Consider the following 20072-nt stretch of genomic DNA (forward strand, 5'->3'; position numbering starts at 1 on the left):
TTTACTTCAGTGAGACCTGCTTTATAAAGGATGACTGCCAAGCAGAACAAGAAAAGAGCTGTGCCAAAAGCTTGAAGTTTGAAAGAAAAGGAGGAGAGGTGCCAGAAGGCTTTGTGCACAGAGCAAAGCAGAAGGGCTGTGACTGGTATGGGCTGTGGTCTTCCCTGGAGAGGCCACCGCCTCGTTACTGCCAGGGGTGAAGTGACTGTCAGCGAACAGGCAAAGCTCCCTCTTAGTCTCAGCCATGACTTGCAAGATCCAGAAGCCTCTTTGCACTAGTCCCACCATCTGGGGCCCCCAGCATAAGAAGGACATGGAGCTGTTGGAGCAAGTCCAGAGGAGGGCCACAAAGATGATCAGACAGCTGGAGCCCCTCTGCTATGGAGACAGGCTGAGAGAGTTGGGGCTGTTCAGCCTGGAGAAGAGAAGGCTCTGGGCAGACCTCATAGCAGCCTTCCAGTACCTGAAGGGGGCCTACAGGATAGTGGAAGAGGGGCTTTTTACAAGGTCATGTAGTGATAGGACGAGGGGGAAGGGTTTTAAACTGAAAGAGGGGATATTTAGATTATATATTAGGAAGAAATTCTTTCCTGTGAGGGTGGTGAGACACTGGCCCAGGTTGCCCGGAGAAGCTGTGAATGCCCCCTCCCTGGCAATGTTTAAGGCCAGGTTGGATGAGGCTTTGAGCAACCTAGTCTAGTGGAAGGTGTCCCTGTCCATGGCAGGGGGGTTGGAACTAGATGATCTTTAACGTCCCTTCCAACCCAAACCATTCTATGATTCTATCTCCACTGCAGCTTAATTCCTGTTCCTAAAACTTCTCCATAAAGCAGTGGTGTTGGCTGGTGTAAGAAGCTGGTGGTAACTCTGATCCCAAGCTGAGATGCTGAGAACAGCTGAAGCTGCAGTAGAGTTGTTTCTACCAGTCTGCTAACCTAGGCAACAGCCTCTTTTGCGTGTGCCCAGCATAGGCCCATACTGCTCCATGACCTGCTTCAATCAGCCCTCCCTCCATGAAGAACCACAGAAGAAAAATCCATGGCTTCTTCCATGCTGCCTCCTGCTTTTGGGAACTGCTCCTCCCCAGACCTCTGAACCAAAACTGATGGACATGATGAAGTCTGACCTTTGCTAACTGGGCAAAAAATGTGCTTAGTTTGTTGCTGCTGCTTCTGTCTTACCTCTTCTCCCCCATTTCATGTGGTACATCTCCCTAACTGCCACATTAAGAGCTTGGCCACGCAGGTGGTGCTTTTGCTGCACTGCTCGCTGGGCCTGGCACACTGGGGCTCTGCTATGCGCAGCTGGGTGTAACGCTGTCTGCTACACTTGGAGCCAAGACTGTCCCCAGGTTCAGGGAAGGGCTCCTTGGGTGTTTCCCTGCTCGTGCTCAGCCAAGGTCTGCATTCAAGACCACCATGCTACCCTCACCTAAGAAGGATCCTGCTATGGACAGGACATGTGATATGTGACAACACGAAGTTTTCAGGGTGCTGTGAGCATCCTCTCTGCATAAGGATAGCAGTTAAAAACAAGAATTGCAGTGAACTTCCTATACCAGCACAAATCCCTCCCCTTTGAGAAGTGTGTGTTATTCTACTTAACAGACCCTGATCTGCTGACGGAGCATTTTAGTCCCAACACCCAATGAGCAGACAGTAACCTCTCCCAGTTAAGAGCTGAGTGTGCAGCACACAGAAGACAAAGGGGGAGCCCACATCACTGAACAGTCAGAACAAATTCAATTAACCATCAGGTACAGTTTAAGGCTCATCATTAACAAATCAAACACATTAAAAAAATGCATCATCCAACACTACCCATGGATGCTGTGGTCTGTTCTGGAGCCAGTTTACATTAATTACACTGGGCTCTACTTGTTTCTCTTGAGGGCTACGCAGAAACTCATATACCTATGGAGACATCAGAAGGAATTACAGAAATAGTAACACCCGGGTAATCCAGAACTGGGGAAATGTTCCCCTGCGGTGGGCCAGAGGACCAGGTGGAACCTACATTTAAAGACATGGGGCTCTGAGAAGCCCGAAAACAGTACTATTGCCCTTTTCTCTGTTGATTTTGTCAAAGATACCAACGCCTGAGGAGGCAGCCTTGTCAACTCAGCTGGTGTTAGTCTTTTTATTGTCAGGAACAAGGTCTAAATCACCTTTGGGGACGTCACGCTCTTTTAAACCAGCTCTCTACATACTTCACAGAAAACAGTGATGAGAGTAATACGTACTGTGTAATGAGACCTCTGAACAGACCACCAGCCTATCACAGCTGTGGTGCTGCCTGCTGGGGTTAGGCTTTGCTAGACCAGGTAGTTTTTTATTCTCATCACTACTTAAATTACTGAAATTTTCCTTCCTCTATCAGAGAATCTCAATAATTTCCTTAATTTGTTTTGCCTCACATCCTTCTGAGCTGCTTCTCATAGAATCATAGAACGGTTTGGGTGGGAAGGGACCTTAAAGATCATCTAGTTCCAGCCCCAGTGCCACCCTTATATTTGAGGTGACAGATTATGGTGGGTCAGGGCAAAGAAGAGAACCTGTAATTTGAAGCTCTGGTCTTCTGCTTCAGGAACAAAACCCCCATTCAGACTCCAGATGCTTTGGCCCATTCTCATTACAAAGTAAAATAATTTGTGTAGATCTTCAGGATTAGCTCTCTTTCCTAGACTATCAGACCTGTAGGTACTATAAAAATTTGGAGCGGGCAAAGGATGGCCAAATAATGCCCAACCAAATGATTCAGCTACCTTACTGCCTCCTCCTCCATGACTTTTTATCTGAAGGTATATTGGCCAAGAGCGGTGTGTGCAACACAAGATGTGAGTGGCTGTGTGTCTATCGGCCTGCGAGGTGCATGGGTACCCAGAAACTTGTCACAGGAGACGTGCATATATGATGGAGGAGGGCTGGCAAAGGCCAGTAAAGCCCCCATGGGGTGGCATAACAAATCAAGCAAATTGCAGTGACAGAAAGACTAGGCTTGTTTGGTGAACATTGGTGCCACATCATGCCCATAATTCATGTGCTCGTGCTTTGCTCCTGGGATTTGCTGACTGGTACCTCCCTTCCCTCCGTCTCACCCACTTACACACTCCCTGCCCAGAGCTCTCTGCTGAACTCCAGTGAACTGCTCTGTTCCAGTTTTTCTTAACAGCTTTACTCCTTACCTGAGCCTGTGTCAGCTACAGAATCTCAAGCACCTCTTCCTTTCTGCCCATCTATTTCTCCTCTAACTAATCTGCAATAATATGCCTGTCACAACTGTTTTTCTGCCCTCATCTTTGCTGCTCTGTCTGCAGACAGCCCTACTGCCCTTAATGTGATGCAGCTGTTCAATCTCTCATCCCCTCCAAAAAGAGCCTGGAGATATCCTACAGGAAGGATGCTACAATAAATCTGTGTATGCAATTTCTCTTATAAATGGAAAGACTAATAACACATGAAATAATGTTTAAATAAATTCCTCCCAAGCCCCAGAAGACCTCCGAGTGGTAGGCTGCACTTCTATCTTCATGAAGAAAATCAATAGCAGTGCTATATTGCCGCTGCGCTCTGGCTTCCATATTACTCATCCCCCCAGTACAAAGTACAGACTGTGTTCAAGGAAATGGGTGCTCCCAGGGGAGGAAAATGGCTTTGTGCACTTAAGGTAATGATGTCACTTGAGGTCACCATGCAAACAGTTATGGATATGGAAATCTGCAGTTTCGTCAATAGAGCTGGAACATGGGGACCTAGATGAAGCATTACAGCTTTTTTATAAAATGTTTCCCTAATTTACCTACAGAGCTTCTTCCCAGAAACAACAGCTGCTGTACCTAATTAGCATTAATCGCCTTGTTACAGAAGAGCAACTGGGAATAGTACAGTACTTGAGGTACTGACAAAAGGATACACTAATGGCATTGATTTGTCCAGTCTACTACAACCTTCCCTCATTATTCTGTTTTCTGTATGAAGTGCTTAGAAGTCACAAGCGGTGCAACAGACTGGGAAGAGACGACAGAGAAAAGGAGCCATGGATGCAGGCAGGTACCAAGCCATTCAGCCTACGTAAGATGCTTGCTGCCTGCTCTGTTTGGGACTGCATCTCCCAGCACCTGTTTTTCATCTTGACCTGTGGCAAGAGCAGCCCTGGAAGGGGATCTCTGAGCAAGTCATCCTTTTGAACAGCACTGGAATAGGATGCTCTGCTGTGCACTTTGTTGGTCTTCCATGGAGATGCTTTAAAACAAGCTCTGAACCCACACCCAACCCTAGGAGAGGGAGGTTAACTAACTACACCCATTGAAAGATCAGTCTTGGGAGCAACACAGGGAGATAAAGGCAGTCCATCCTTTACTGGGATTAGAGAACAACTGTAAAGTTTCAACCAGAAACACACCAATTTTGTTACACTGAACCCCGAGGACTTTGTAGCTCTCAGCTCACTGACTGATATTCCCAGTATTACTCCTCCCTGATCATACAGCAATTCAGCATCTGCCATGAATGCACAGCAGCAGGCAGGAAGGCAGAAGCTAACACCACAGCTGATGTCATCAGCCTCTGTCCCTAAATGGATTAACTCTGTTCACTCCAGTCTTCACCAAGACGGAGCCCAGCCATAAATTAGATCCTCAGTTTTGTCCAAGTCAAGCACACCAGGGAACAACATTCTGTATTTCCTTGCAACGGGGTTTCTGCTACTGTTTTACCCCTACCAGAGTTGCTTGCTATAAGCAAACATCATTCCAGTTACTTGCTTGGGGTTTTTGAGAACCTTGTTTGTTAACAAGCAAGAATTAATAGAACAGCGTAAGTAAAATAACTCAGTGCTTGGAAGTGGATGCACCTATTTGATGTCCCCGTGCAGAATCCCCATTCCCACGTAGAGACTGTGGAAGTCAGAGATATGAACTCCTCTGCTGTCACCAAGTAAAATCTTAGGATTTATAAACATCCTAAGATGCAGAGGCAGGACTGATACAGGAAGAAGCAGACAAGCAGCCTTGGTGGTCTCCTCCGAGATCTCTCTGTGGAGGATGAGCACTACAGTTATTTGTCAGAGAACAGCTTTTTCTGCCGAGACTTCCTTCACCTTTCCCTGAGCCATCTGCTTGGCTCAGGCCCCACTGTGACTGTTCACTTGCTCTCATCTCCTTCTTGTCACACAGAAAGCCAAAAGGCCAGGCTGGGGCGACTCAAGAGGCTTTTATGCTCACCCTAGCGATAGGTCCAGGCTCCTGGTGAGCACAATTTCCTTCCCAGCAGTAGCTGGGCTGTGGGTGAGCTGCTCTAAGAGCAATCTGCACTGTCTCCTACAGAAAAAAAGCAACATCCTACAATGCATCTGGCAGGAGGAAAGTGTTAGTATCCTATTAATCAAATAGCTCTGCTCTGTTAGTGTTACGACACCTTCCTGCCTCTCGAAGCAAGGGAAGTTTCTGGTTAGGCTGGTGGATTATATACTTGAGCTATAGCGGTTTACACCAAAGGTGACTTTGTGACACTTTCTTCTCCTTACGGGGCTGACTTAGTATAAGCCACTGTGGTTTTTGGTATTAAGATAAATAACCAGCCCGAGATCTAAGCTGGGAAGGGAAGAAACAGTAGCTAGGAAATCAGGAAAATTATCGTCTGCTACATTACAATTCAGGTCATTTTTTTTACAAGAAGCTTTGCAAAGAAAATCTAAACCAAAACCATAAACACCTTGAAGCATCCATATAAACTAGGCCTCCTCTTGGTCATGCAGCAGGAGACCTCATACACATGTAGCTTACTCAGTCTTAAGTGGGACCCAGTTTACCTAGCTTAGACACTCTTTTTTCACATACTTTTAGGCACCGAACAATCTTCCAAAACCAGTGCGTTATTCTCTATCTAGTCCAAGGAGAGGAGGCGCTTACATCTAAGGCAACAGGTATTTCAGAGGGATGAAGGCTGCTATGAGCGTCTCTGTCTGTCTGACTCTTCCCCATATGTTCACCTGCAAACAGGGATGTAGGAGATTTACTGCCAAGCTCCCGGTGTGGTGGACGTGCTGATGAAGATGCCACTGCCACAATCCCTCATCACCACTGTAGCCTATTCTGCAGCACTCCAACCGATTGCCACGTTGCCCATTCTGTTTTAACACAAACTGTCAGGTGATTGACTGCTAGGTAAGACAGACAGACTGTCTGGATGGGGATTTCAGTGCAGAGAAGGGAAATTAAAAATGCAAAATAGAAAAACAGATGGCATAAGCTTCATTAAAATAATATCTCATCTCCTGGGGATCCCATGAGGATCTGCTGCTTTCCAGTGGATACGGAGCCCCTGAGATTTACACTTGGGGATTATTCTGTTCCTCCCTCTCTCCTTATCACAACTCTTTTCTGCTTTCAAAAGGCTTGTGGTATGTGCTCCATCTGGATATGCCTCCTAATAAGGATGTGCTGGAGACATCTCCTAAGCACTAATGGACACCCAGCCCCCCACAGTGCTGTCGGGGGCCTCCTTATCAAGTGATTTGCAAGAAAGAAAGAAGCATGGCTGAGCCTTGCAGTTCCTGACAGAAAGACAAAGTGGGAGTGTTAGAAAAGTAAGAAATACATAATTAATATGGATATAATATCAATAAGGTTTTAAGATGATGACCTACACAAACTGGGAGATGTTACTTCCCCTTGGTGTGAGGTTCTCCTCTTTTATGATGTGGACCCAGCAGCAAGCTAAATGTTTTTCTGTTCCACTTATAAACCAGGTGTAACCTTTATGAAGTCACTAGAAATGTAAGCTATCTGTCAAGTTTTTCTTATAACAGACTGACTCCTCGAGCAAACACGTGGCCAAATGTATTGATTCGGAGGGGCAGAAACAACCAAGGAAAAGACCATTCAAGCAGTGGGATAAATCTGTGTTCAGTGCATGCGGCACAGCACACTGTTTCTGTCACAATTCAATCACCTCGAGCTCTGGAAGCAAAAGTTGTATTCATGGTGGGTTGGTACTTAATTGAGCTCACTTGAACCAATCTTCCAGCAAGCACATATAACAGATTTATACATGAATCTTCACAGAGTGAAAAATGACATTTATCAACCGTCCGTCAGAGCATTTGACAATTGAACAATTGATTCTGATTTAAGAGTGAAAAATGCCACTATCCATATGAAAAACCTGCAATAGGATTAAAACCCTAGTTGCTACCAGCCCCAACAAGCGGCTCTGCCAGTTAAGCTATTCAGCATTTACATACTACTTTAACTTTGTCTAGCCTTAAAAAGATTAAAAAAACAATCCAAATCCTGACAAGTTTAATGCAGAAGAGACAAAAAAATCTAGTTGGAGAAACAGGGGCCAGAGCTGGGAGATGCGAGCCATTAAACTGCTTGAAAATTGTAAAGGCTGGGCAGATTTTAAGAATAACAGCAGCAGGAGCTGATGTGGATTAAAGGCATGTTACACCCGCTACAGACAATACCGTTAGTCTCATTTTGCCCCAGGTAACCTAGAGCTCATCTGGGTATGGCTAAGAGTAGAGAGTCGATCCAAATGCCACTAGATATGTGTTCACCTAATTAAAGAGGCACGCTGTTTCTACAGGCAGAGAGTGGGTTGTTTGAACAGACTTCTCTCTGGAGACAAGGCAGGAAGATGCTCGTCAGCCCTGTGAGCCAATTCCTCTTAAGCAAGTAGGTTTCACTCACTGTTACCTTCATAAACATATTGTGGTCAGCACTGAGTACTGACTGGGCAGGAGCACTAGCTGGAAAGGAGGTCCTGGCAATGATATACCTCTGTCTACTGGAAAAACTGTTCAGACTCTTCCAATACCTCCCTTTGCCTCTTTACTGGTGAATAGTAGCATTCAGCAGAGGCTAAAAGAAATAAAATTTTCCCGATGTGAAAAAGAAGTTCTGGCAGAAAGTCAAATCATTCTGTTTTATATTATCCTTGGAAAAAAAGTTGGTAAACTCTGTAGAAGTGTGACTATGGTGTATTTTCATATATTAGTCCATTTTAATAATTGATTACCTTGCAATCAACTGACGTAATAGTAATAGGCTTCCTCTTCCTTAGTCACCTCCAGCTGGCAAATCCCAGTTTACAGCAGATTGAGTTTCTCTTGTCATATTTTTCTCATTTCTGTTATTCCAGTTTTCATATTTTTTCTCTATGGTATTTCTGCTATGGTCTAGTTGACAGGGTGGTGTAGGGGCAGCGGTTGGACTCGATGATCCCTGAGGTCTCTTCCAACCTGGTTGATTCTGTGATTCTGTGATTCTGTGATTCTGAGTCTTTGTTGTACTGGTGTCTCTCAAATATGCTATGGCTAAATTTTCTTTGCCTACTCCTGCTTTCTGTGTCAAAGGCATTAATGAACAAATAAATGAAATGACTGCTGGCAAACTCCATCAGTAATATCCTTTCTTTCTGATACTTTTTCCTTCAACGCTACCTGATGCGTTTTGAGTTCCTGGGTTTCTCAATCTACTGGCTTTGCTTAAGCACTTAGTTTTTAAAACTGAGGTTTGTTACAGATCTACCTCAAATTACCTTTTAATTTAATTCACACGAATTGAACTTGTTATCCCTGAATCCAAATCTATTTCCTATGATCAGGTCTCCTATAATGTCCTCAAGACTTACCAAAGCCAAGTGTAAAATAGCACCATTTCCTGTCACGTTAGCGAATCTCTGGAGGATATTTTTATTGCCTAGAAATGCAAGAATATCTGAGACTTACCAATAGTAGTATCAATTGCTCTCCAACCTGATTCCTGATGTTAAATTATCCAAAACAACTACTGCAGTAGTAGTTATCTCTCTAATAACATCACAGAAGTCTCTTGGCAGTGAAAAAGGATCCTGGTGGCATATGGCATACTGGCAGTGATAATCTTTTACCAAACTGTGAGTTGTGCTGTCATTAACACATACTGCTGCTCCCTGCCTTTTCCTGAAAAGCAGCCACTGCTGCTCTAAAACTCTTGGTTTTAGAGTATTCATGACTGTGATTGCAGGACAGATCTACTGTCCCAATGCACTTGCTCATATCCTGTATCAGTAGCTCAAGGTCCTCCACTTCACTGCAAAATCTTGCTGTATTTGCATATCCAACTTTCTGTCTTCCCCTTCCTAGTCGCTCTTTCAGTGAGATATTGCTTATCCAGCTACTTTCTTCTCCTTTGCTGTCCATGGTTCTACTCTGTGACACTCCTTTCTGCACTGCTATGACCAGATTTGTCTGATTATTCAATTTACAATGTACTCTAGCAGAACCTTGAGACTTCACAAGCACTCCCCAGCCTTCTCCTGGTGTTTCTTTCAGGCTCCCCTTATAAACGAGGCCAAGACTAGTGTTTGCAGTAGTATTGCAGGTCCTTGGGTAAAACCTACCTACCGAGAACATCTCTTCATAATCACACACCAATACCCAAACTTTCTCAAATCTTCTTGAAACCTTTGCTGTCTGCTGACCTTCCCTGTCACTCATTTGGTAGGGGCCAGAGCTATTCCATTGCATGTCTAGGGACCCACTTCTTTCAGAGCGTTCCCCAACATGGCATAGTCACCCTCAACCAGCTCCAGAAGCATCCTGTCAATGTCATTTGTTCTGATGTGAAGGACAACCAGGGGACTGCTTCCTGCTCCTATTGGGAAATTTTCCAGACTTAAGTTCCCATTTTTTATCCATGCTCTGAGCAAAAAGCGCACTGTTCCTTTCACCTATTCTTCATCAGGTTCTTGAGCCTGTGTGGCACAATAGTGGCTTAGGTTTTGGAGGCAGGACAGCCATGCGTGGATTGCTGTCCTCTTGTAAGCACTAGCCTTGTGAGGAAGCAACGTATTGTGCTAATTGGATGATTCCGCTTCCAGAACCTAAAAAATATTGCTCAGAAATAGCATGAGTATTTGTATGTGAACCTTTACAAACCTACAATTCCTCTATCTCACAGTAATGCAGCTCTATCTTTTCCTGGTAGTGGCCCAAGTCTCTGATCCTTTCCCTTTTGTTTGCAGTTATTCTGTCTTCTTTTTACAGTTCCCCTGTGTTATCTTCATTCTTTATCTGGCCAAGCCTCGATCTTAGCTTGATAAAAATCTGTACGTATAAAAAGTTATGCCTTCCTTTCAAAGCATAGCTTCCTTCCTCGACCACAGCCCAAGATAGTGTCCTCACATGTTTGTAGGTCAGTTACCCAAGCAGCAGAATCACAGATAAAACTGCTCTGTGAGCTGTTCAAGCTGAGCTGGCATGTTCAGCCACATGCATGCAGATCTGCACATGATCCCACAAGCCCCTCACCATATTTCAGACCTTGGATTCAGCTTTTTCACTCTCCATCAGCAAAGACTCACCTAATTTCACTTGAAGTGGGGACGGCTTATAGTTCATGGCTACAGTCTCTCCCTCTCTCGTATCACAATCTCTGTCCGAAATAGATGCAGCTGTTGGATCCTGTTAAGGAAAAAAAGGAAACAAAACAGAATGGTTTAGCTAAAAGTTACGCAGTCTCTCCTCTAACTGGCTGTTAGGTGGGTCCATCCCCACCCGCATTCAGAGGGAGCAGAGAACATGACAGTGCTTTGAATGGCTCAAACCCAAGGGGCAAAACACAGAGCTTTGGAAACACATTTAGTATGCTGAAAGTACCTCTGGAAACACCAGATTTCAACATCAGACTTACATGATGGATGATACTGGGAATATAACGTGGAGGCTGGGTCATCAGTTCAAATTCAGCCTGGGCTGGCAAATAGTCGCAAACCATTTTCATGTGATGACTTTTTGGGGTGTTGTACGAAATGCACTAACAGTTTCAGCCAAGTTCCAAGTGGACCAGTCAACCTAATGATGAAAACTAAAAAATTCATGACCACATGTCATGCAAGTTGACATGTGAAAGTTCAGCTCAGAAGAAACAAGGATTGAATGAATAGAAGAATTCAATCTCTCGTTCCTGTTGGGAGAGGGATGAAGAAGTCTGTACTTTCCATGCTGAACCTATTTTGTGGCTAACCAGAAAGATTTCATTTCAGTATCTGTCAGCACAGCACCTTTCACTGTCACTGAAACCCCCCCAAAAACCAAAGCTCCCCAAACATGGAGTCTGCTCTATCACACCTACTTGCAGACAACCTAATCCAGGTAGTGCTGTACTCTATGGTACAGCACATCAAAGGATTCAGAGAGAGACAAACTACCAATTCGGGCAGTTCTACCACTGCTAAAAATATTTAAAGTCCTTTCAGAGCAAACTTCAAATCTACTGAAACTATCTCTACTTAGCACCATAGTGAAAATAAGAACTGGTTTTCAAACATGTTCAATTCTTCCCACCTAAAAGCTAAAAATGAAATTGAACATGCATAAATATATACATATATGTGTATATAAATTTGGATTTATAATAGGTAGAGCTGCATAGGGAAAGCAAACATCCAATATTAGGTCCACTATCTGAATAAACCATCACTTTGTAAGAAACGAAACAAGGCGTCAGAAACTAAATAGTAGGAAATACCATTCCAAACTGGTGAATTTATATTGTCCATCTCTCAGTTTCTGCACTCTGTATTTTGTACACAACTTCTTATAAAAATGCAACCCATCATTTGGCACAGACACCTGTATGTGAGCCAGTCACTGAGTTTCAAAGCAAGATACCATCACTCTTTGCTCTCAGTAAAAAAATCACTTGGTGAGCCACTGTCCCTTCCTCCCCAGTGCACATTAGCTCTTTTTAATACGCTGTGCTTATGAGATAAAATATGATTCTTGAATTAGGCTCTGTCTTCATAGAAACTGGTCAAATAACATATGAAGTGTTATAATGTCTTATCAAAATTCTGCTTCTTTGCACTATCCAGTAGACTTTGACAGTACTTAAAATGGATGGTGCTTACAAGACCTTGCATTCAATGACATTAAAAATATAATGTTGAACCATATGCAATTTCTTCTGCTTTCCTCTAATGTGGTCACTGCTGCACTTTTCCTCTAATGCAGCAGTTTAATGGTTGGTTAACAAGTTTAGAGCAGGTCGCAAAAGAAAAAGCCAGTCTCCAGGAGAGCAGAGTTAGGCATAAATGATGAAACGTATGCATTTTAGGTTAAAAATCCTACTTTAATAACCACATTAAATGACAAAATACAGCAGCTGAATGGCAAAAATATAGCAGTTGAAATTAAATGAACTAAAGCTAAAAGTGAAGTGGTACACAGCAGAAAAACAATCCCAACTTTATAAATGAAAATTATGAGCTGCAACTAGCTACTGTCACTCAAGGAAGAGATCTTGGATGACAGGTTCCATCAGATGACCAGCTAGACAGACCAGGACTCTTCAGCCAGGGACAGACAACAGACAGGGGCTCTGGGAGAAGTCTAAACAATCCTGAGTGGGGTGAGAAGGTTAACAGGGATGAGCTAGCCCTTATCTTCTACAAGTATGAGATATCAAGTGGCGGTTAACGTGAAGCAGCTGGACACAAACTCAGTACTTCTTCTACACAGAGCAGATGATGTACTACTGTGGATGCTAAAAGGGGCTCAGGAAAGGTCGACAAAAATGAATGGACAGAATATCCATCAAATACAACAGCACTGCCTCCAGCTCAGGCTGCCCGCAGGCACAGATCGCTGGACGTGGGGAACCAGGGAGGCACCAACCGCTGGCTCACCTTGTTCTTGTCCTCTTGGGGACATGACACAGGGGCAGGTGAGACCTCTAACCTGACTTGAAATAGCCATCCTTATTTTCTGTGTCAGAGCCTATTCTATGATCTCAACTGAAGACCAGTTCTTGCAGCATCATTGTAACGTGGGATTGGTCTCAAACACAACGAGCTGAAGGGGCTAAACCAGAATCCAGGCTGTAGGAAAGGAATATTCATGGCAATGGCCAGACAATACAAAGGACATGGCTGTTTCCCAGCCATGCTAGAACCACTCTCTAAGAGGGATGTGTACAGTGGTAAGTGGTAGGCCACTACCTGGGTCCAGGCTTCTCAGATGAGAACCTTTTCTCTGACAGTTTGGGCAAAGGCAGGATACAGCTGTTTTTAAGGAGCATGACTCCAAGAGCTCGACACCTCCTAGCATTACCAAACACAAGCAAGTCCTTGGAGCTCCAATCTGCTGACTGCAGGAAAGCATGGGAGCAGACACGTTACGGTAAAGGACATGGTGCGATGGCCACATACTGTCTCCTGTGCTGGTGCAGACCATCACAGAAACATGTGAGCTCACAGCCAGCAGGAAAGGGGCCTGGACACCTGGACTAGCTCAGGTTTAAACTGTTAAAATTATGCTTAAACTCTTTAAAAACCAGCCCCTACTTTTCTTGAAAGTTGATGTGCTGACAGTAGTGTTCCTTGAGGGTAACTTGCCAGTGACATTAGACATATATTTCCATGAACAGCAGGAGGGGAGAAATGTTCTGAAGTGCCTTTGAGGATCCAGACTCTCTTCCTCAACCAGAGGATTCAGCTGGAGCAATCTCAAAGCTGGGCTCCAGACCAAACAAACAGAAAAGGCTTGTTAGACCTCCAGAGAAGACAAAGATGATTTTCAAAGAGCGATTCATTCCATCCCGTCTTAGACACTCATCTTAAAAGGAGATAAATCCGTCCATCCCTAGAGATGTGTCTCCCTCTCCCCACTGACTACAGAGGAGGCCTGGCAACTGGTGGAGACTGCACAGCTGTCTCTGACACTGGAGGTGGGAATGATGAAGGGCACAGCACCAGAGTCCATAATAATGCCAGTCCACATCAGGACTTCATCTTGAAGCTTTGGAACGATGCTTTTCTGCCTCAGCAGCACAGTACCTCTACAGCAGACCCACAGGGAAACACATTATGGTCGCACAACAGACCCACGCCTAGTGCTGAGGGATCACAAAGCACCAGCAGATTCTGGGCGACCACCGCTGTTTGCACAGGCCAGGTCTGCTCCCTCCAGAGAGTTAAATGGATCCAAAAGGAAACCAAGCTGGGTCACAGCATCCCCAGTGCCAGCAGGTATCTATCCCTCGCCCAGCAGCGCCGAGGCACTGTTGTATTTCCCATCGATCACTTCATGTAACGTTCTGCAGCAACAAACAGGACTCCATAGTAACAGCCCCGGCTGCAAGAAAGACAGCGTTCCCACGGCAGCTCGTCTGGAGCTGCCTCTTTGCACAAACACGCTTTGCTCCTGTGCATACTGAACAGGTGCATTTCTCTCTCTCTAGCTCATCCACCCAAACATTTACTTGACTAATTAGCTTTTGCTTGGGAATGCCTACGAGCACACTGAGAATCACCGCAGGCTTTTGCTATTGGAATTCACTTGGCGACTTTGTCCTTTTTTACAAGCCTCCCTAAACTGATGCATTCAGCTCTCACCTCAACGTCAAAATCTCAGCTACGCCGTGTGACTGGTCCCAAGCCACATGATGTGATTTCTCTCTGCTCACTGGGGAGAACACAACACTCCCCATCAAAAGGCAAGTTCTGAGATGTGGCTGCAGGGGGTCTAAATGGCTATGGGAATTTAATACATTTAAGGGATTGTTTGTTCCTGAGGCCTCTTTATGTCTTCACTGCTAAGGAAAAAATACATTCAATCAGGCCACGGCACAAACGTTCGGTTGGGGACAGAGTTTAATCAAAGTTTTCTTCCCACATGCTCACAGCTTAATTGGGCACACACAATCATAGCATTCAAATGGTGGGGCGGTTCCTTACTAGTTTGTTTTTTTCTGGACATTGAAAACTGCCCTCCTGCTAGGTACAGCCTTGTCCTACCGTGTGTACCATGTGCCATTTGTGAACATTAGAAATTAGTTCCAGTGAACCTTCATGGAGCAGGAGCATAAATCCTCCGTATACAGAGGCACAGAGAGAAGCTGAAACCACTTTAAACTGAAATCAGGGGTTTAAGGAAGATGGCATGCTCAACAGGGTTTTTATTCTTTCTCTTTTTGTAAAATCCCTCCTTTCCTTTTTGCAGTACTTAGCAAGAAACACAACATCTGCCATAACGCACCAGGTCAACAGCCTTTTTACTCTTATCGGCTACCTCTCCCAGTAACCCACAGTGACTACGGGGCTGGGGGGGGGGGCAACAGCCCCAAGCAGCCAGCAAACTGTGCAGTTACACCCTGAGCAATGGAGCTGGGTGCTGGGTACAAACACACCCTTGTAAAATGCAGCTTCCTTTGCATTCCTTCCCAGTCAACACTTCTGACGTCTTGCAAGCTCAACAAGCCTCTGCTCTCCACTCTGTACATCCCCTGGGATCCCGGTGCACATGGAAGGGAACGAGCACATGCAGTTTCTGTGGCCTTCAGCTGCCCCTTAAAAACATAGCTGGAAAATGAGATGTCTCTATCTGCCCACCCTTCTCAATCCTAAAAATCAGTCATTTTTACAGCCCTAAGAAAATGTTCTCCACTCTGCTGCCTGTGGGAAATTCTATGATCATTAGAGCAGGTCTGCTTTTTGATAAAGCACAGGAAGAAGATTGCCCTTACCCTGTGATCTCAAGGAAAGACCCAATATACAGGGGTGTTACCCACCACTTCTCTCCACAGTTCAGAGGCTTTGGGCTGATCATCATCAGCTGAAGCAGTATGAGCTGACTTTTCAGGATTATCATCCAGGTACCTTTGTCTCTCTCCTGCACCAACCAATGATATGCTTGCTGCCTTCTGTCCAACTTAAAGACGCTGGAAGTACCAACGTGTGTGTGGCAGCCCACAGTGAGCGCTTGCAGCTCAGCAGACTCCTGCTTTCTGAAGCTGCTCATGTGGATCACATGCTGCAAACAAATGCTAACAAGAAAGGACAATCCAAGTGTTCTGTTTCTTTTCCACATCAAACACTTGAGTCTGGAAGATTTGATACATGTTCTGTGCATGAGAGACTGACTTAGTGAGCAGAAAAACAAGTGACAAAATGCATGCACCCCAAATACAGGGGGCACATTTGGGTCACTGAGAAGTTTCTATCATTCCCATGCTGTCATCCCAGACTCTCAGGTTAGAACATTGCTCCCACTAACAAATATTTACGCCTTCAGTCTCTCTGCCCTTGCAACAGAAAATCCTATGCTGTTTGCAGATTCAATCTGCCTGAAGCTGCACCACACTAGGTTACCCTGTGAAACGCAGCTGTAGGCAGGAGGCTTCTGGGGAGGGAACTCCGATGTGCACAGATGCACATGTAAAAACACGATCTCACAGTGTTTTGGACAACAGACCTCTGCAGCCTCTAGGTACCACTACAATATAGACATGAAATATCTATGGACATAAGCGCTTAAAAAAACCCCGCTGGGAATCAAGATGTGCATAGTCTATCTATGTGAGAAATGGCATAAAAAGAGAGGCTCAAAGGCTATGAGATTTATAGTGAATCAAGACGAATCCACCATATAGATGAACAATGGTCAATAATAGCATGTTCAGCAAGAGAAAGGAAAGCATCACAGGGGGATGTATGGCAGGAATTGAACATGCAAACGTCACAAAAGACTCTCTGATGTTCTCCTCCGCATCCCTCAGGCTTCAACTTAAACATACAGTTTTGGAGCCCATTATTTCAAGGAAGATGTAGTCCCCTCAGAAGTCCTATAGATGAAAGCTAGAAGCTACAACCATCCAGGAACACTGGAAGAAGGGGGTTGTTCAGAGAAGAAAGAGGAAGACTAAGGAGGAATACAATAGCTGTCGTCAGATACAGAAAGGGCTGCCACAGGGAAAAAGGGAGTAATTTTTTTCCATGCTTCTATTCACCAGAATAAGAAATTATTACCTTAAATTGCAGCAGAGTTGCAAAGAGATTTCAGAGAAAACTGTAGAGGTAAGGCTAAGGAGCTGTACATTCGCCTGATGAAGTTGTGGAATTGCTGTTGCATGCCTGGGTTAGAAACCGATTTTTCACACACGAAGTCAATAGAGCTAATCCGGTTTTGGGGCAGCCTTATCTGGATTTGGTGCAAGCTGGTAAGAACTCTGATCTTTTTAGGTTCCTCTCCTCCATCTGTCTTCAGAGGAGAGGAGCCTGCTTCTAAACAAGACTCATCCAGGCAGAACACCAGTTTAGCCCAGGACTGAGAGGTTCTCCAAACTCCCCAACCCACTTTGAAGGACCATGGCTGGCCTTCACCTGAAGAAAATAATCTTTTTTCTAAGTCTCACATGTTGAAGGAACTCCAGAATCACCAGGTGACCAGAGCAGAAGGCTCCCAGGAAGACGTGGTTATCACTTTTCACCTGCATGTGCACAATGCCGGATACAGAGCACTAACTGCTCATCTTCAGCATCACCAACCCATACAAACATGAAAATAAATGGCATTTTGGTGACACAGAGACTGATGCACTGCAATACATTCTGATAGCTACTGACTCAGTTTCAACAAAGCAATAAACAACAACTGTTTATTGACTTTCTACTAGCTCTGCCAATGCACCAGTTACAACATTGCTGTTTTTCTTTTCTGAGCAACTGCTGAACAGATCTTATTTAACAGTAACATGTTAGGCCTGCAATATTCACTACAAGATCCAGATTTCGAACCTGATTAATTTACAATTTATAATTGTAAGACAAACTGGTATTTGAAGCCACTTTTTTTTCAGCAATGGAAAAGCCATCAGTGTTAATATTGCTGCATGATTAAAACCTCAGGTCTTATTAATTACACTGAACCAGAATGTCACTGAAATGACTTTTTACTGCGTACACCTGCAGTCAGGGTAGCTCAACTCACTGGCAGGCAACAAGGCGTTCAGCTCTTAGCTTTGTTTCAAACGAGGGCAGAAGAGAAGTGCCAGTCTGCCTCTGTGTGTGTCGCAGTGCTTGTGCTGAAAGGCTCCCTTGGAGCCCCGGCCACGAAGGGCCTGCCCCGCTGCCACATTCGAGCTGAAGGAAATGCAGCAAAGAGAAAGGCGTAAGCTGTAGAAAGGGAACAAAACATTTCAGAGGCCTGCTTTCCTAATCAAAAATGACATTTGCAGCACAGGGAAGAAAGTCCCTTTTTTTAGATCATGATGTATGACTAATCCTGGGAGACTACAGCAACAGAGGAAGCACCAATTCAGTAAGCAGACGATATACTTTGGGAAAGCAACTGAGAGACAAGGAAGAAAAATGGGAGTAATTACATGATTTCTGTTAGATTTCCCTCTGAGAAACCAGCAGCACAAGCAGCGCCCGGTCCTTTCCTTTCAATTGTGATAGAATATATTTAACAATGAGTTTCCCTCCAGGCTCTTCTCACACACACAAGCCATCACTATTATCACATGCATTTATACGTTTGGTATCTTGTGCTAACTTTACATGACTTAAATTGGATCATTAACATTGCAGATTAGAGAAATGCCACACTGCACTCCCCACTGCCTGCCGCACTTGCCAAGCGGCTGGTGTGCAATAACTATTTAAAACCAGCTATTAACTGCGGTATGTTTTCAGGATGCTTCAATACCAAAACATTACCTTCCTTGTAAAGGATACATATGTGAGTACACTACACCTTCCCTTTTCTACCTCTGATTATACAGCCACAGCTGTGAGGTGCAATATGAGATGTATGAGTATTTAAGGCAATAAAGCATCACAAATTCCTTGGTAGCTGTTCTAAGAGTCAGTTCAGCAACCAGCACCTGGCCAAATCAGGATCTCAAACCCTCCCAAACAACTTTACAACTGCTCTTTAAACCTTAACTCACGAGGGATGATATCCTCAAAATTATTAAAAACTGAGACAAGTGTCAAAGGCAAGGTCATGGTGTGTTTGGAGGACAGAGGCAGGAACAGGAGCCCAGGCTCTTGGCTACATGCTGTAGCCAAATCGCCGTGCTCTGCACAGACCCAGTGCTGCCCATAAGGGACCACAGCAGGATCTTGTAGTGATTGAATTCATGCTCACTGGTTATTGTTTAAAGCTTCTTTCAAAGGTGTGTGCCATCTTAACTCCTTCAAGGCTTCAAAGGAGCATCACCAAGAGGAAAAATCTATATTCAAAGAGAGAATTGAGTTTTCCACCTGAAATGAAGATGACCAGAGACTCTCCTGTGTGTCAGAGAAGTCTGCTTCCTTCCTGTGGACAAACCCAACACCTGGAGAAACTGGCTGAGAAAGTGCAAGACAAGTGGTGCCATCACTGCTGAAATGCCATGGTCATGGGCTTATACCGAATGGTTTACAGATCCTCTCTGCACGCAACTAGGCTGTTCCAGCTGTACATGAAAGACAAGATCAAAATTTGCCTGCAGTAAACACTAAAAACGTTGGCTGGTTCGGGCAGATACTGCAGAGATTATATATTCTGACAAAAATGTGCCAGCACAATACAAATGACAGTAGGAGAATCCTGTTCCAGTGATTTAAGTTCCCTCCAATGTCCTGGAGATCGGATAATCGCTTTCATAGGCCATGGACTGGATCCAGCGTGGCAAATCTGATGTTACTAAGCTTTCAGTGCCTTTGGCTTTAAGAACAATAGTAGGAAAAGCTGGGACGGCTCCACATCCACACCTTTCAACAGACCAAGGGCTCCAATCAGTGGTTCAATGTCACAGCTATTACTAGCATACCACTGGGACCACTCGTTCTCTTCCAGTTAGCACTTACGACCCTTTTTTAAAGAAAGGCAGCTGATTTTCACATGTTCAACTCTTACAGCGTAAGATGAATGAGGGCTTGCCTTTTTTCTCCTGGAACACCCCTGGCACCTTTTATCCAACCCCTCAGATCCTCTTCTGAGATGTTTGACTGCTTCTCCTTCTCCAACAATCATTCTTCATCCTGTCTTTCTCCTGCACCTAGTAAATCCCCCTTCTTCCAGAGGGCAGGGGTGTCTGTCTCTGTAGGCTCTCTGACGGACGTCTCAAGTCAACAACGAGACTCGCACAATGGACAATGCCACCTGCTGAGTGTCAGCTTTATGTCAGATGTTCCTGGAATGAAACTGAGATGTGTGCAGACTGCAGAACTTTTTTCCAGCATCTGGATTCATGCTGAAACCACAGGATGCCCTCTCCATCACACACCTACTTTGTGTTTGCCAGGTCTGTTGCTTTC

At 44.6% G+C, this 20072-nt stretch overlaps 1 protein-coding gene across 2 annotated transcripts in view; it reads right to left on the bottom strand.

The window, feature by feature from the left end:
* FAM219A (family with sequence similarity 219 member A) overlaps window positions 1-20072 on the bottom strand; it is a 106665-nt gene that overhangs the window by 38207 nt on the left and 48386 nt on the right. For both annotated transcript variants that reach the window (XM_068422633.1, XM_068422632.1), the window contains exon 2: window positions 10350-10449. In XM_068422633.1, coding sequence (XP_068278734.1) covers window positions 10350-10449 — 100 coding nt within the window. The remainder of the gene's footprint in view (window positions 1-10349; window positions 10450-20072) is intronic.

This window comes from Nyctibius grandis, chromosome Z (assembly GCF_013368605.1).
Source record: "Nyctibius grandis isolate bNycGra1 chromosome Z, bNycGra1.pri, whole genome shotgun sequence".
NCBI lineage: Eukaryota > Metazoa > Chordata > Aves > Nyctibiiformes > Nyctibiidae > Nyctibius > Nyctibius grandis.